Raw genomic sequence first — 18,234 nt, forward strand, 5'->3', positions numbered from 1 at the left:
TCCATATTTATTTACCTATGGACACGAATTTATGTTTTTCTTGGTGATATTTGTTTAATTATCTATATTTATAATACGTCGGTGGATTTTATTTTACTTTATCGACGGCGACCGCCCCTTGAAAGCTCTTACGGGTAGAGGAAAATCTGAAATTTATTAGAGGGAATTGAGTAAATTAAAAATTTGTAAAGAAAGGCCACGCATACATGTTTATCGTGGTCGATAAGGTCTGAAGTCTACTCCCCACAATCAAATGAGGCGGAAAGGGCAACCAGTCTTTTCTGAACGCATCGGAGGGTGACCACCGAAAGTGGGATTTGTATTTTCCGAAGATAGAGGCGGCATTAAGAAGCTCGGTTCATCAAGCTACAGGGGTAGCTGTTTGGACAGAACATGTACACCAATGGGGCGGATTACCAGTTAGCTCGGAAGTTTCGGGCATTGGAGGACAACGAGCTCGAGGGCTTACAGCCAGATAGGGTCGCATTGCTGAGGGACACCGTAAGACGGAACATGCATGAGGCACGCGAGAAGTAACCTTCCAGCCCAGAAAAGAGGCGTTTCGCAGGAATCGCTTGCTGAGCGACTTTGAGAGGAGCTTCAACGCCAAATTTACAAGGAAGTTTTTGAATTGCCGAATTCGGAGGCCCGTATGAAATCATAAGTATGTACGTGGTGGAGGATTTGAACGGGAATGATTCATGTCAGAGACCTGAAGCAATAGCGAAACGACCTTGAAAGTGGACAACACCCTTGAACCTGGAGGAAAGGACAACTATCGAGGATAGTAATAGCAATTAAAAGAATGTATACTTCGCGTATCTAACCAAGACACATAGGTCACCAGCTCACGCAGAGTTGTGACGATGAAAATTATTGTTGTATGTGGCGGACAGGGTTAGGGGATCTATGGCCCGAAGAAAGATCTAGCCGGTGCTACCCCAAATCCCACGCAGGTCCTTTAAAAGGGACATAACAATGTTTCAAATTGAGCGCACATACTGTGGTCAATGAAACATTCTATGCCGCACATAACATTGGACTAATAAACTATCTCCAACATACATATATGTATCCACAATTTGATTATACAGGATTTCATGCTGAATGCTATTTTTGCGATTTTTAGTATTTCTAAACTATGATTTAGGTTAATCACATTAAAACTGTGAATTGATTGCTGAATATTCATAAACTCTCAATATCGAACACGTATTATGAATATATATATATTATATACATACTTTACAAACCAAAATGTCAAACATGTTTTTACTAATATATATTTAATGTATTTATTTGATTCAGAAGTATTTAAAAATACAATACGTTGTTTGCCATTGTTGTAATGAACATTATTGATCAGCATTAATAGCGAAGTCGATCTAGCCGTCTGTCCGCACATCTGTCCGTTTCTACGCAAACTAGTTCCTCAGCTATGGAGCTATCCAACTTAATAATCTGATTTCTATTATAATTCAGAACGGACTATCGCTATTGGACTATCGGAAAGTTATTTTTAAAAAATAATAACTTCGTGCTTTTTGATTATATTTCCATCAACTTCGAGTCTCTCAGTTTTTAAGCTATCTGAATGAAACTTTGCAGTTAGTCTTCTATATACTCTCACTCGTACATATGTATGTCAGAACGGGTCAGATTGGACGACTATATCATATAGCTGCCATAGTAACAATCGGAAAATTTTTCAAAAGGAAATTATAACTTGTTCAGTTTTCAACAGATTTTCATTAAATTTGAGATATGGTCATCTTATATTATTCTAGAATTTCGTTTTAAATTTTATGAAAATCGGACAACTGTATCAGATAGCTGCCATACAACCGATCCACTATGGTCCAGCGGACCACTTTTCTTGGCCAAAACCCATTTTTTGAAAGTGGTCAAAATAAAATGATTTTGGTCTCGATGGATTAGAAATAGAGTGACCATCAACGTGACATACCCAAAATGTTCATAGGTGGCGCCACTCTAGCGGACGCGGCATTTAAAGTCAGCTGTTTGTACGCAGGCCAACGGGTAGAGTGAAAATGAGTAAAAAACAAGAAAGAAAGCTAACTTCGGCACGCCGAAGTTTATATACCCTTGCAGATAGAACTTCTATGAATAGGAATCCATACAATATAAATTATATATATTTGTGTTAAAAAACAATGAAATAATAGCTGCTTTCATTTCATTCACCTATACATATTATATTTGCAGTTTTACATACACAGATTTGCATTTTTCCTCTACATCAAACGATCGTTTGTATGGCACCTATAAGATATAGTCGTCCGATTTTCATAAAATTTGACACTAAATTTAAGACTAATATAAAATAGCTATACCTTAAATTTGATGAAAATCAGCTGAAAACTGAAAAAGTTATAAATTTAATTGTATTAATTTCTCGATCGTTCCTATGGGAGCTATATGATATAGTAGTCCGATTTTCATAAAATTTTACACAAAATTGTAGAGTATAGTAAAATGGCTATATCTTAAATTTGATCCAATTCTATTGAAAACTGAAAAAGTTTAAAATTGTTTTGTAAAATTTTTTCGATCATTCCTATGGCAGCTATATGATATAGTCGTCCGATCCGGCCCGTTCCGACATATATACGAGTGAGAGTATATAGAAGGCTAACTACCAAGTTTCATTTAGATAGCTTCAAAACTGAGAGACTAGTTTGCGTAGAAACGGACAGACGGACAGACGGACAGACGGACAGACGGACATGGCTAGATCGACTCGGCTGTTGATCCTGATCAAGAATATATATACTTTATATAGTCGGAGGTGCCTCCTTCACTGCGTTGCAAACTTCTGACTGAAATTATAATACCCTGCAAGGGTATAATGACAATTTTAAAATTACGAAAACTCGGAAAAAACTTACCAAACTGAGCCAAATTTGTTTTTTAATTGAATAAGTAACGTTTGAACTACTTGTTTTGTAATGGGAAATGTTCGAAGCTAATCTGGTACTTTTGTTATTTGATGTTAAATTTTGTCTTAAAAAATATGTAACTTTTCATTAAAAACTTGTTTTTAAAAAGCTATACAAAGTGAGTCCCACCTAGTCCCACCTTGAGACCTATTGGGATTTGTAGGGAATTGCATACTTGTTCATTTGCATATAGTGAGAAATGCCACTTTTGACCACATTTCTTGGAATTTGCCTTAAAAGATCACCAAATTTTGTATGAATATTATTTTTTGTATGATTCTTTTAATGAAAACTATGGTAATTCGTTAACCGATTTTGATAAAATTTTGTGAATTTAGTTAAAATTACATTATTTTTATGTAACCGAAGTTTTATGAATTTATCTCAAAAAATTTTTTTATCGTTCCTATGACAGCTATAGGATATAGTTGTCTGATCCGGACAATTTTTGTTCAGTATCATCCTATAAGTATTAAATTACGATTGGTAAAGTTTCAAGTCGATATCTTTTAAATTACCGGAGTTATTAATTTTGGCCACAAAAAGTGGTCCGCTGGACCATAGTGCGATCGTAAGTAAGTACCGCGTGTCATCAATAGGTCACTGTCATCAACATGTCATCAACGCGCCGACTGCGACTTCAACCGAGGCGACGCTCTGCCGACTGCGACTTCTACCGAGTCGACCCTCTGCCGATTGCGACTTTTCCTACGACGCTCTGCCCACGATACAGTTACGGCGGTAGTCTAGACGGCAGTCGTCGGCAGTACCATGGCCCTGCCGTTGAGAAATTTGTTGATGAAACATCGATCATCGATTGATGATGAGTTGTTGATCATCGATCATCGATTTATTGTTGATGAATTTTAATTGATGACAGCCTAGGACATGCCCATGTTAAATAAGTTAACAGTTTGTATGGGCTGTCATCGATGAAAAATCAACAGTACTCCCTTGACTGTTGATGAAACGTTGATTTTTTGTTGATGACAGGTACTGCAGGTTATACTATAAATATATATATATATATATATATATATATATATACTATGAAATAAATGCATTGATCATAGCTCAAAGAAGCTGGGGTCGGAAAAATTTTTTTTTTGAAATTTGAAAGCTGGAATCGTTTGCCCATCGTTTGCCCATGTTTGCCCACCTTTTACTTTTTTTTGCCCACGTCCAGTTTTGAAAATATTCGACTTTGAAAATTTTCATCATTTTTCGAAAAACCAAAAGTTGACTTTTTTCAAAATTTTTTTTTGGAAATCGCAATAACATCGTTTGCCCACGTTTGCCCACCCTTTAGAATTTTGAAAAAACTTCAAGTTTAGAAAATTTTCAAAATTGTACTGGAAAATTTTGAATTTTGAAAATTTGAAAACTGGAATCGTTTGCCCATTTGTTGCCCATGTTTGCCCACCCTTTACTTTTTTTGGCTTACGTCCAGTTTTGAAAATATTCAACTTTGAAAATTTTTCAAAATTTTATCGTTTGCCCACCCTCTAAAACTAAACATTTTGAACAAAAAACGTTTGCCCACCTCTTAAAACTAAATAAAATCGTTTGCCCACCCCCTAAAATTAAATATTTTTAACAAAAAACGATTGCCCACCTCTTAAAACTGAATAAAATCGTTTGCCCACCCTTTAAAATTAAAAAATTTCGTTTGCCCACCCCTTAAAATTAAATATTTTTAACAAAAAACAATTGCCCACCTCTTAAAACTAAATAAAATCGTTTGCCCACCCTTTAAAATTAAAAAATTTCGTTTGCCCACCCTCTAAAACTAAACATTTTGAACAAAAAACGTTTGCCCACCTCTTAAAACTAAATAAAATCGTTTGCCCACCCTTTAAAATTAAAAAATTTCGTTTGCCCACCCCTTAAAATTAAATATTTTTAACAAAAAACGATTGCCCACCTCTTAAAACTAAATAAAATCGTTTGCCCACCCTTTAAAATTAAAAAATATCGTTTGCCCACCCTCTAAAACTAAATATTTTTAACAAAAAACGTTTGCCCACCTCTTAAAACTAAATAAAATCGTTTGCCCACCCTTTAAAATTAAAAAATTTCGTTTGCCCACCCCTTAAAATTAAATATTTTTAACAAAAAACGATTGCCCACCTCTTAAAACTAAATAAAATCGTTTGCCCACCCTTTAAAATTAAAAAATTTCGTTTGCCCACCCCTTAAAATTAAATATTTTTAACAAAAAACGATTGCCCACCTCTTAAAACTAAATAAAATCGTTTGCCCACCCCTTAATTTTAAGTATTTGAATTAAAAACGTTTGCCCATGTCTTAAAATTAAATATTTTCGTTTGCCCACCCTTTAATTTTAAGTATTTATATTAAAAAACGTTTGCCCATCTCTAAATATTAAATAATATCACTTGATGTGTTATGTTTACAATTGTTAAATCCGTAATATCGGTTGCAGAAAGTACTTGTTACGAAAAAAAACAAATATTACAAAATTATTATAAAATCTGGTTTGGAAATGGTTCAAATTGCTACGTTATAAATTCCGTTTTTTAATTTTGCATAACACATACCAGCTATTGCCGAAAAACATCTAACGACAGGTGCCAGGACAAAAAAAAACCACTACTGCCTCAAACATGATGCAGACAGAGTGGCGGCCATACGATATAAGTCGTTGTTGCAGAATTGTGATCCCCAAACTTTATGATTTCTACCGCCTATCTGACGCCAAAATTTCAGTGGAATTGTTCTTACTCGGTTTAGAAGCAATTTGATTTATTATTGAGGGTTGTTATATTCATATCTTATTCAGTTGGGCATTGTTTATTTTTATAAATTGAATACGTGGTTGGGAAAACAATATAATTTATGCTTAAGGGGCGCACCAACTTTATTACTTGGTGCTACTTTAAATAAACTATTTTATTTAAGAAGCTGGACGAACGCAAAATATATATTTCAAACGCGGTACAAATGATGTTTTGTTTTATTAAGTATGCTTAACTCGGTAAAATATTTAGTTTTACTGGGGGCAAACGATTTTATTTAGTTTTAAGAGGTGGGCAATGTTTTTTGTTAAAAATATTTAATTTTAGGGGGTGGGCAAACGAAATTTTTTAATTTTAAAGGGTGGGCAAACGATTTTATTTAGTTTTAAGAGGTGGGCAAACGTTTTTTGTTAAAAATATTTAGTTTTAGGGGGTGGGCAAACGATTTTATTTAGTTTTAAGAGGTGGGCAATCGTTTTTTGTTAAAATATTTAATTTTAGGGGGTGGGCAAACGATTTTATTTAGTTTTAAGAGGTGGGCAATCGTTTTTTGTTAAAAATATTTAATTTTAAGGGGTGGGCAAACGAAATTTTTTAATTTTAAAGGGTGGGCAAACGATTTTATTTAGTTTTAAGAGGTGGGCAAACGTTTTTTGTTAAAAATATTTAGTTTTAGAGGGTGGGCAAACGAAATTTTTTAATTTTAAAGGGTGGGCAAACGATTTTATTTAGTTTTAAGAGGTGGGCAATCGTTTTTTGTTAAAAATATTTAATTTTAAGGGGTGGGCAAACGAAATTTTTTAATTTTAAAGGGTGGGCAAACGATTTTATTTAGTTTTAAGAGGTGGGCAATCGTTTTTTGTTAAAAATATTTAATTTTAAGGGGTGGGCAAACGAAATTTTTTAATTTTAAAGGGTGGGCAAACGATTTTATTTAGTTTTAAGAGGTGGGCAATCGTTTTTTGTTCAAAATGTTTAGTTTTAGAGGGTGGGCAAACGAAATTTTTTAATTTTAAAGGGTGGGCAAACGATTTTATTTAGTTTTAAGAGGTGGGCAATTGTTTTTTGTTAAAAATATTTAATTTTAAGGGGTGGGCAAACGAAATTTTTTAATTTTAAAGGGTGGGCAAACGATTTTATTCAGTTTTAAGAGGTGGGCAATCGTTTTTTGTTAAAAATATTTAATTTTAGGGGGTGGGCAAACGATTTTATTTAGTTTTAAGAGGTGGGCAAACGTTTTTTGTTCAAAATGTTTAGTTTTAGAGGGTGGGCAAACGTTAAAATTTTGAAAAATTTTCAAAGTTGAATATTTTCAAAACTGGACGTAAGCCAAAAAAAGTAAAGAGTGGGCAAACATGGGCAACAAATGGGCAAACGATTCCAGTTTTCAAATTTTCAAAATTCAAAATTTTCCAGTACAATTTTGAAAATTTTCTAAACTTGAAGTTTTTTCAAAATTCTAAAGGGTGGGCAAACGTGGGCAAACGATGTTATTGCGATTTCCAAAAAAAAATTTTGAAAAAAGTCAACTTTTGGTTTTTCGAAAAATGATGAAAATTTTCAAAGTCGAATATTTTCAAAACTGGACGTGGGCAAAAAAAAGTAAAAGGTGGGCAAACATGGGCAAACGATGGGCAAACGATTCCAGCTTTCAAATTTCAAAAAAAAAATTTTTTCGACCCCAGCTTCTTTGAGCTATTGATCATCATTGTTTTTTGAGAGAAATATAAATAATTTATATTGTATTAATTCCTAGTGATTGAAGTTCTATCTACAAAGGTATAAAAACTTCGGCGTACCGAAGTAGGCTTTCTTTCTAGTTCTGTCATAGGAACGATAGGCAAATATATATATAAATATAATAAAACCCTCTTTAGTATTGTTGACTCGACAATAACATAAACGTTTATTTAATTATTATCATATTTTGTATATTTTTAGCAAGTGCTCATACTGGTGATCAAACAGTTGATGAATATCCGGATATAAGCGGTATATGTACAGCTAGAGTAAGTGATAATGTAAATTAAAAATCATATCAGCGCCTACAAAATTGTATTTTAGGAAGCCATGCGAAAAATGACGGAAGAAGACAAGCAGAAAATTGCTCAACAGGTTGAATTGTTTCGCAGAGAGAAACTAACGTTTGATTCTGAAGTAGCTAAATGGGATGATACTGGAAATGACATTATTTTCCTAGCCAAACATATGTGTATGATTATGATGGAGATGACTGACTTTACCAGGTAGAAATATATTATTTTTAACATTTTAAGTATTTCAGTTTCTACCGTCGTAGAATGGGGAAGCATATTAGAAGAAAATTGAGTATGTAGAATAAAAAGAGTCGGGTGTTGTCCATGCCTAAAACGATCAAAACTAAACGATACATGCCAATTTGTTATAATGGTATTTAAACAATTTTGATACCCTTGTAGTATAATTTTAGTCAGAAGCGTGCAACGCAGCAAAGGAGGCACCTTTGACTATATAAAGTATATATGTTCTTGATCAGCATCAACAGCCGGGTTGATCTAGCTATGTCCGTCTGTCCTTCTTTCCGTTTTTCGCAAACTAGTCTCTCAGTTTTGAAGCTATCTGAGTGTAACTTTGTAGTTAGTCTTCTATATACTCTCACTCGAATATATGTCGGAACGGGCCGGATGTGTAAAATTTTATGAAAATCGGACTACTATATTAAATAGCTCCCATAGGAACGATCGAGAAATTAATACAATTAAAAATTATAACTTTTTTAGTTTTCAACAGATTTTGATCAGATTTGAGATATAGTCTATAGTCTAGTATATCAGTCTTACATTTTGTGGCACGATTATAACATATAGGTGCCATACAAACGATCGTTAGATGAAGAGGAAAGAGGAAAATTTCATGTAAATCTTATGAAAATCTTATATCATATAGGTGCCATACAAACGATCGATAGATGTAGAGGAAAAAAGCAAATCTGTGCATGCAAAACTGTTAATATATTATGTATAGGTGAATGAAAAGAAAGCAGGTATTACATCATTGTTCTAGTCCTTGAAGCTCTATATGCAAGGGTATAGAAACTTCGGAGTGCAGAAGTTAGCTTCCTTTCTTGTTTTTTAACCTAAATATATATAATTTATATTGTCTGGATTCCAAGTCATCGAAGTTCCATCTGCAACGGTATATAAACTTCGGCGTGCCGAAGTTAGCTTCCTTTCTTGTTTGTTATAAAATCAAAGACACGAAACGCCTAAAAAAACAAAAAGAACTTGTCAAAAGACAAAAAAGCATTCTGTCAGACTGCCAGAATCCACAGGTAAATTTTGATACCTATAGGGGCGTTTACTTATTGTATTTATTATGTGTGTCCCATGGGTTCAATTTATTGGATATATAAAAAATTTTTTTTGAATATGCTGAAAATGTATGTGATCTGATTTTACAAATTTTTAAGTCTCAAAAATTAGTTTAGCAATTTTGACGTATACCTTGAGGAACAATTCTTTCCCGCTTTCACTTTTTAAGGGCATCAAACATAGAATAGTTCTGAACATTTTAAGATTTTTTGAAACCGTCACATAGGTAACTCGCTTGCAGCAGTAGTTTTGTAAAAATATACTTAAAACAAGTCTTTAAGTCGTGATTTCAAGCGTTTTAAAACGGATTCAAAATAAAGGATACCTAAATACATTTTTTATACAGTTTCTATATACCAACTGAATAGATGTATTTTACTTCTTAGGTTTGAAACTTTGTATTTTTATAACAACGACCCCAATTAAAGAGAAATAAATACAAATTTTTCTGTTTTGGTATACCCTTGGTGTGTAATATAAATACTTATGTAACTATTTATATAGAAAACTTGTTCATTTGTACAATTTATTTATCACTTAAGCTAGGAACACACGATGTAAACAATTTGTAGCAAGTTGAAAATAATTTGCAGCAAAAGTTTGCACAAATGTTTACGCCTATGCAAATATTGCAAGAAAATTTCTTGCTCCAATAAATTTCTGTTTTGCACGCAAACTTTCGCATGGCTATTTCGTGCAATATATTGCGTTAATATCTACACGTCTTTATTTTTTGTTTGCAGTGCTTGCAAGTGACGCTCATTTGCAAGTTCTGTTGTTTTATGAAAGTCAAGGAATAACGACGTGTTAAAATTATGTCGGCACAAAAATCGAGAGTTGCTGCTGTTGCTATATTAGCAACTTTAATTAAACGTAAAAAAGTGAGAAGATTAAAATCTGCAAAAAATAGGAAGTGTTGGGTGAAAGAGTGGATTTCGAAAAGAGATGAAAAAGGAGTGCATCAGAACCTTTTAAAAGAGCTACAAAATGGCATTGAAACAAACTTTTACAATTCGCATGTCAGTCAGTGACTTCAACTTTTTATTAGAAAAAGTAAAAAACTACATAACAAGACACTGTAATGCGTCCTGCGATTCCACCAAATGAGCGATTAGCCCTGACATTGCGTTTTTTAGCCACGGAATGATTCTTGTACAATTTAATAAATCTTATTGTGTTCTTGCGATCCCACATGGTGCTTTGCTTGCTACAATACTGCGACTGATAGCAAACAGAACATGCAAACAAGCAAGCAACTGAAGCAACCAAGATAGCGGTAAAAAAATGTACATATACAGGCGGCAAGCAATATATATTGCTGAAAAAATCTTTGCAAGTTCTTTTTTTGCAGCAAAATTTTTTCACTCGTGTTTACGTGCAAATTTGATTGCAGCAATCAACTTGCTGCAAATTGTTTGCATCGTGTGTACCTAGTTTAAGAAATGTTGAAAAACTTTCCTGATACATCGTTGGGGCCTCAACAGATGTTGACAACTCACTTTTAACGTATACATTAAGATTACAATAGCATTAAATTACATTATACGTGCTTTGGGAGCAGTAGACCGATCGATGAAGGATTTAAGAGGTGATTCGTGATTATATGGTGTGGGTTTGAAATTCCTCTCCGGATATTTTCGCCATCCCGAAATCTACGGTTGCCGTTCAGGTTAATGCTCTGAATGCTCTGCTTCTGAATTCTCGAGACAACTGTTGGCACTTGGCAATGGCAATATTTCTGTTAATGATTCGATTCGTTACCGGTAAATTTTTGCAAATTCACGTCATCGAAGGAGGAACTCAACAAAGTTTTTCCTGGCATTGATCAAAATTAAAAACATCTTGATTTAATGGGTAAACAGGCAATACTAACAGCGAAGAAAAAAAAGGACGTTGATATTTTGAATTTTATTATTCAAAGTCAAATCGGAGGAGAACTGCATTCATACAAATCCGTCGACGGATCAAATTGCGGAATCATCCGAACAACGTAATTCAAGCAACGATTATCAAGGGCAAAGGAAAGGAAGTCCTATTTCCACGAATTCCAATTATTCAATTTATGTGAATTTCGTTCCCAGTTCGGTTGGGTTTTGCGATGACAATCAATAAATCGCAAGGCCAATTTTTGGAAGGGCGAGACAAAGTACGTTATACCGTTTCAGGTATTTATAATATGTATTAGTCAGAAGCTTAAAACGCAGTGAAGGAGACATTTCCGAAACTATAAAGAATATATATATATATGTATATAATTGACCAGCATCAACAGACAAGTCGATCTAGCCATGTCCGTCTGTCCGCCCGTTTGTTCGTTTTTACCCAAACTAGTTGTTAAAGCTTTCTGAATGAAACTTTGAATTTAGTATTCTATATACTTTCTCTTGTACATAAGTCGTAACGGGTCGAATAGGACAACTGTATATATAGGTGCCAGCGAACAAACGAAAAATTTTTAGAAATAAATGTATAACCCTTCCAGTTCTCAACATATTTTCACCTAATTTAAGATATAGCAATTTCGTATTCTTGAATTTGGGTTTAAATTTTATGAAATTCAGGCTTTTATATCATAAATTAATGCATCAGAAATGATTATTTTGAACTATTATATAAAATAGCTGCCATGGGAATTTTCGGGAAATTAATAAAAAAAGAAAGGAAGCTAACTTTGGCACGCCGAAGTTTATATACCTTTTTCGAAAGAATTTCGATGACTAGGAATTAATACAATATAAATTATATATACTTCTGTTGAAAAACAATGAAGTAATGCCTGCATTCATTTCTTTAACCTATACATATTATATTTACAGTTTTAAATTCACAGTTTTGAATTTTCCTTTATATCTAACGATTGTTTGTATGAAAGCTATGTGATATAGTAGTCCGATTTTCAAAAACTTTTATACAAAATTGTAAAATAATATAAAAAGGCTGTATCTTAAATTTGATCGAATTCTGTTGAAAACTGAAAATGTTATAGTTGTTTTGTAAGAATTTTTCGATTGTTCCTATGGAAGCTATATTGTATAGGCATTCCCCATTTTTTTGTAATATAAATAATTATATTAATATTGTATTAGTTATTAACGATCGAATTGGAATTAATCTATATATGTATATTAAGAAAATGGCAATGCTCTGGCTAACTTACGTAAGTAATTTATTTAAGCACTGGTTAAGCATTATATATTATTTGGTTCCTTCGTTCCACCCTTGTTCTTTATTAACTCAAAAATATACAATCATAATATATTTCAAATTCATTTGATGAAATTGTTGACCAGACTTTTTAAATTGATTCAACTACGTGTACTTTCCTGAACAAGAGTCTTTAAATGTTCTTCATAATACAGGGTGCGGCACGAAAACTTGCTGATTTTAGAAGGTTATAAAAAAAAAAGTAGTTGACATACCATTCCAAATTTTTTTTATTCTTGTAACACACCTTCTGAAGTTTTTATTACACACTTTTGAAGATTACATCGGACAAGTGATGACCGCCGTTTTCAATGCACTGAGATACCCGATTTTCGAAGCTCAGCTGAACTCTCTCAAGCATATCGACGGAATTTTTTGCGATTGCTTGCCGAATGTTATTTTCCGATGAGCTGGATGGGATTTTGTCACATTCCCGCTCTCCCTGAATGTTTTCACCCACGAAACAATCGACTGCCTGCCAGGAACGCGACCTGCAGGATGAATGTTGAGTTGAGTGGCAATAACGGAACGACCGTTGGAAAAGTAAGCCTCGCAGGCAAATGCGCGCTGCTCTTTCGTCCAATGCATGATGTCGACTGACTGAAGAGTAGACGAAACTTCAGGAAGTCCCCTAAAACATGAGATACTCCCCACCCTTACCCGACCACTCCCCGCCGCTTGGCGCCAAAAACAAATCAGCAAGTTTTCGTGCCGCACCCTGTATTAATGTTATCAGAATAATGCAGTATGGATGGGAGCACTGTCATGTTGCTACGTCCATGGATTGTGACACACATCTCAAAAAGCTGACGAAAAGCCTTTTGGAGCACAGTCTGGAAAATATTTGCCATCATCTTTGAGATGACAACCTGGAACTCGCATCTTATATAAAAAGATATGGCTCCCCACACTACACCATAACTCCGCCTGCACAAGTATGGTGACGACTTTGAATACATACTTTCTTTTGCACATCTTGGGAATAGTAATTATAGCCACAGTTTCCCACTCCTTGTTCTACGCCATTTGTGCTTGGGTAAATAGAAGTCTTGCTTTCATACGAGCATCATTGAGAGTGGTTTTTATTTTATCTACACCGTTCTTCCCTAATTTTACCAACAAACGGTTAGCATTTGAGGTAGTTCGAGGGCAAGTCTCCAATGCTGTTATTGCATCACTCACAACGTTTTACCTTCGATTGATTCTTAAAACGCTTTTATTAGTTCGTGATGTATGTATGTATGTAACGAAATCTTCGAACACTATTTTCAAGAGTTTCTAAACATCTGATAAGCTTGAAACTTTGCATACTTTTCAAGGACCGATGACAATGCAATAATGTGATAACAAATTTTCCATATCCTTATTAGAATCGTCAGGATTGATAAATTATTTTTTTATAGATCCTCCGTAAGGGAGTAAGAGAGACAGAGCTAGTGCGCGATCTGCGCATGCCTGCTGGACAAGCTTATTTAGCACTTAGTCGTGTAAGAACCTTAGACGGTATTCGCATTGAGGAACTTGATTACTCAAAGTTAACAGGAAAAACACCATGCAACAAAGAGGCCTTAAATGAAATAATGAGATTAGGAAATTGTTCGTAAGATATTTCATAATTATGTACATGTTTGCAAAAATTGATTATTGATAAATCGAAAAATCCGAAAAATAACTGATAGTTTAGAAAATTAAGAAAACTCGCGTTTATAGGTACACACACTAAAAAATAGAAAATAAATAATAGTTTAAAAAACTAAAAAACACGCTTTTATAAATAACCGAACTGAAAAGAAGAAAATAATTTATAATTACAAACAAAAGTATTAAATTCAGAGTTAAAAGCGTGGGGTGTAGAATTTTTCTATATTTTCATAATTCTCCCCTTACAGATGCACCCCACGCTTTTAACTCTGAATTTAGTGATCTTGTTTATAATTATATACCATTACTCTGAATTTAATAATTTTGTTAGTAATTATAAATGATTTTCTTCTTTATAGTTAGTTCGGTTATTGATAAAAGCGTGTTTTTTTAAGCTTTTTTTTTAACTATTATTTATTTTTAGTTATTTTAGAGTATTTTAAACCAGATTAAATAAAGCTTATTATTTTACCTTTTTCAAAATTGATTAAAGATTTTCTGCGTCCCATTTTACAAAAAACTTATAACATTTACTTTATATTTTTGAATAGAAAAAAATAAATCTTTTCGTATTTGGAAGATTTTACGATAAAGGCAAAATTCTGAGTATACGTTGCATTTGTCCCTTGCAGGGTATAATAATTTTAATCAGAAGTTTGCAACGCAATGAAGGAATCACCGCCGACCATATAAAGTACATATATTCTTGATCAGGATCAACAGCCGATCCGATCTTGACATGTCCGTCTGTCCGTCTGTCCGTTTGTCCTTTTCTACGCAAACTAGTCCTTCAGTTTTTTAGCTATCTGAATGAAACTTTGTAGTTAGTCTTCTATATAGTCGTATATATGTCGGAACGGGCAGGATCGAAATACTATATCATATAGCTGCCATAGGAATAATACGAAAATTTGTACAAAAAAAATTAAAACATTTTCAGTTTTTAACAGAATTTAATGAAATTTGAGATATAGCCTAATTATATTACTTTACAATTTTGTGTAAAATTTCATGAAAATCGGACTACCATACAGCTCCCATAGGAACGATCGAGAAATAAATACAATTAAATTAAATTAAATTAAAATATAACTTTGAACTTTAATTTGAAATTTATATTGATTTTTATTGTGATATACTAGGTAAAGAAAACGTTTAAAATAAAAAGAAAATATGAGAGTAAATTCAATTGAAACAAAAAAACCTGGTTTAACCTATTTAGTTGAGTTGACTGTATATAAATAATCATATTTATTTGATCCATCCAAAACTCATATTTAGTTTTGATTTAGTTTGCTTATTATTAATATATTTTTTTTATTTCAGAGGTCGAGGGCCACTAAAAACTACAATGGATGTTATCAACGCAGCTAAAAAAATTTCAGAAGCTGGTACAAAATTGGATAAATTAACTAGAGAAATAGCGGAACAGTGCCCTGAAAGTAGTACCAAGAAGGACTTGTTAGCTTATCTGCAAAGGATTGCCCTATATTGTCATCAAATTCAAATAACTTCCAAAGTGAAAGCTGACGTACAAAATATAAGTGGCGAACTTATAGTTTCTGGGGTAAGAATTAAATGAAAATTGGTATAATTAGTACGTTAAATATTACCATTTTTTATAGCTGGATAGTGCCACATCGTTGATTCAAGCAGCTAAAAATCTAATGAATGCCGTTGTGCTTACTGTTAAATACTCATATGTGGCATCCACAAAATACACTAGGCAAGGAACTGTTTCTGTAAGTTTATGGTACACAACGGAACATTACAATACATTTATAAATAAAAAACATTTTTTTTTCAGTCTCCGATCGTTGTATGGAAAATGAAAGCTCCAGAGAAGAAACCTTTGGTCAGACCGGAAAAACCTGAAGAAGTTCGGGCAAAAGTACGTAAGGGCTCTCAAAAAAAAGTTCAGAACCCTATACATGCCTTGTCAGAATTCCAAAGTCCAGCTGATGCCGTATAGGAATATATTTAATATTTTACAAAATGAGAAATACCTATTTTATCATAATTCAGTAGTGTAGTATATCCCATATTCAGCTTTTCTTAACATTCAATAAAATATATACAATATAGTATGCTTCATAAATTAATAAAATTACTTTGAATTTGTTTGTTGAATTAATGTAATGGACGTTAGTGGAAGATCCATTCCACCCTTCCACGTTCGATGGGAAGAACAATATACGACTCCTAACGAAAATAGATCAGATCTGTCACCTAAAGAATTCTGTTGCCTGTTCTGTTGTAAGAAAGGTAATTTTTGTACCTCTACAGGGTACTATAATTTTAGGCAGGAGTTCGCAACGCACTGGAGTCATTTGTGAAATTAAAGGACGAATTAGAGACATCAGAAAAGGAAGAAAGAAAATTTTAATCAAATCACACTAGACCAAACAATGGATGGTCGCATTAGAGAGGGTAAATCAAGCACAGGCGGCGGGCACACTAGACTACGTCGCGCCCTATAGAAAGCGAACCACAGACGTATTTCGACAATCAGCCGTTGACAGCGATTGGATAAGGCTAGCCTCCAGTAGTCAACAGCGAAGCCATCTCAGGTCGGACAATCATACGATTTGGTTCGCTGTAGTTTCCTGTAGTTCTCCGCCTAACTCCGCCGGACGACTATCGGGTCACGGCATACAGCTCGGCTTCGCTAGTCTCCCTCGGTTGACTTTGGAGTCCAACAACAACTCTCTGTGTTGACTTTCGAGTCCAACAACAGTACCAACTTCTCTCGTGCATGACTGCTCTAGGGGATGACCTGCGTGTCCGTAGCCGGCACCAGGACCCGAGACCGATCGGAGCCATTCTTCTCCCATCGGTACGTCACGACGACCAGAGCCAACACCGACGAGCAAGCAGCCGAAGCACTCGCACTTCACATACTTTTTTTTTGTAGCAACTACGATCAAGAAAGTTAAGTAAGACAGGCTTTACGTCATAAATCCACAGAGTTTTTCTTGGGATATCGGGTAGAGATCTCTTACACCAACCACGCCTGGAGCAAATAAATTCATGATAGGGACCCTGGCCGTCCCTGAGGTAGCCGAAGAACGACACACCGTCACACTTTTTTAAAGCTATCTGAATGAACCTGCATTTAGTATTTAATATACTTTTTGTAGTATATACATAAGTCGGAATCGGATCGGAATCAGCCGGATCGGACAACTTTATTATATAGCTGCCATAAGCGGTACAGCTTTAATCATTATTCGTTAAGAATGGTCATTAATTAGATAACTTGGGGTTAAGTGACACTTGTCACCCCATGAAAGGATAGGGTAATGGGATGAATGGGGTGAGAACACGTGAGAATCATGAGTGGAAGCTCTACCGCCACAAAGACGCACTCGTTACGGGAACGAGTGCGAATGCGAGGGACCGATATGGAATCCTTTTCGATCCGCGATCAATTATCTTTCCACAATCGAATTACAGGGAGGGTGCACTTATGACCGTTCAAGAAGAAACTCTGTGCACTTCTTCGATGACACAATACATTGCAGAGGGAGGAATGAAAAGGTCACCGTCAGCAGAGATTTTTATTGATGATAAAAAAACAGACTCCTGTGTAATCCCCTAACACCAATTTGGCACTTAGCTATCCGGATTTTGTTTTTGTATAGACCTGGAGATTTTTACGTGGTTTCGAAGTCCTTGAAGATCAAGGTGTTTTTGGCGAAGGCAAGTAGTTCTCTTGGAGGCATCTTCTAGTGATGCCAGTAGTACGGCCGCTAGGTATCTTCTTCATCCTCGAGTTATTGACGGACACCTGAAGATGAGATGTTCCAAGGTTTCAGTTGCCTCGGATTCATCGCACCTCCATTTGTTGTTTGTTACAGTTGCCATTTTCGGTTATGCCTAGCCTGACTGAATGTGCCGCAGCTAGGTAGAGTCCCGTAAGAATTCCCACTAGCGTTCTGCAGGCACTCCGTCATAGACGCAGCACGTAGTGGCTGGAATATGCTGCATTGGCTGGGTATTTCTTATGCCGTATCTCAGGGTCTGTGCAGTATATGGTATTGAGTATGGTCCTGAGCCGTTTTTCAGTCCTGGGGTCCCATGAATGTTGTTGTTTTGACATCCGGGCAGGTTCTAGTTATCATATAGTCAGATATACTCCTCTTGTCACGACAAACTGAACTGTGCCCGAGTTCTTGGAGCGAAATATTCTCTGATGTTACTAGGCATTGTGCAGCCTTCCCAGCAGTCAGTTGCGCGTAAATATCTAGGTTATCAATATCCATTATGGTTTTGAGAGCCTTTGTGAGGATTGACCTCAGCGCCTCTGATATGCAGAGC

General features: G+C 34.8%; 1 protein-coding gene across 5 annotated transcripts in view; it reads left to right on the forward strand.

Moving 5' to 3' along the window:
- alpha-Cat (catenin alpha) overlaps positions 1 to 16,021 on the forward strand; it is a 99,736-nt gene extending 83,715 nt beyond the window's left edge. For all 5 annotated transcript variants that reach the window (XR_015272946.1, XR_015272947.1, XM_020946927.2 and 2 more), the window contains 5 exons: positions 7,661 to 7,728; positions 7,784 to 7,965; positions 15,241 to 15,481; positions 15,540 to 15,656; positions 15,722 to 16,021. Coding sequence is in view for 3 of the 5 variants with exons in the window: in XM_020946927.2 (XP_020802586.2) it covers positions 7,661 to 7,728; positions 7,784 to 7,965; positions 15,241 to 15,481; positions 15,540 to 15,656; positions 15,722 to 15,886 (773 nt within the window). In the remaining 2 variants the exon portion in view is untranslated. The remainder of the gene's footprint in view (positions 1 to 7,660; positions 7,729 to 7,783; positions 7,966 to 15,240; positions 15,482 to 15,539; positions 15,657 to 15,721) is intronic.
- The last annotated feature ends 2,213 nt before the right edge of the window (positions 16,022 to 18,234 follow it).

This window comes from Drosophila serrata, unplaced genomic scaffold (assembly GCF_035046125.1).
Source record: "Drosophila serrata isolate PLE 108 unplaced genomic scaffold, ASM3504612v1 contig_358, whole genome shotgun sequence".
Taxonomy (NCBI): Eukaryota; Metazoa; Arthropoda; class Insecta; order Diptera; family Drosophilidae; genus Drosophila; species Drosophila serrata.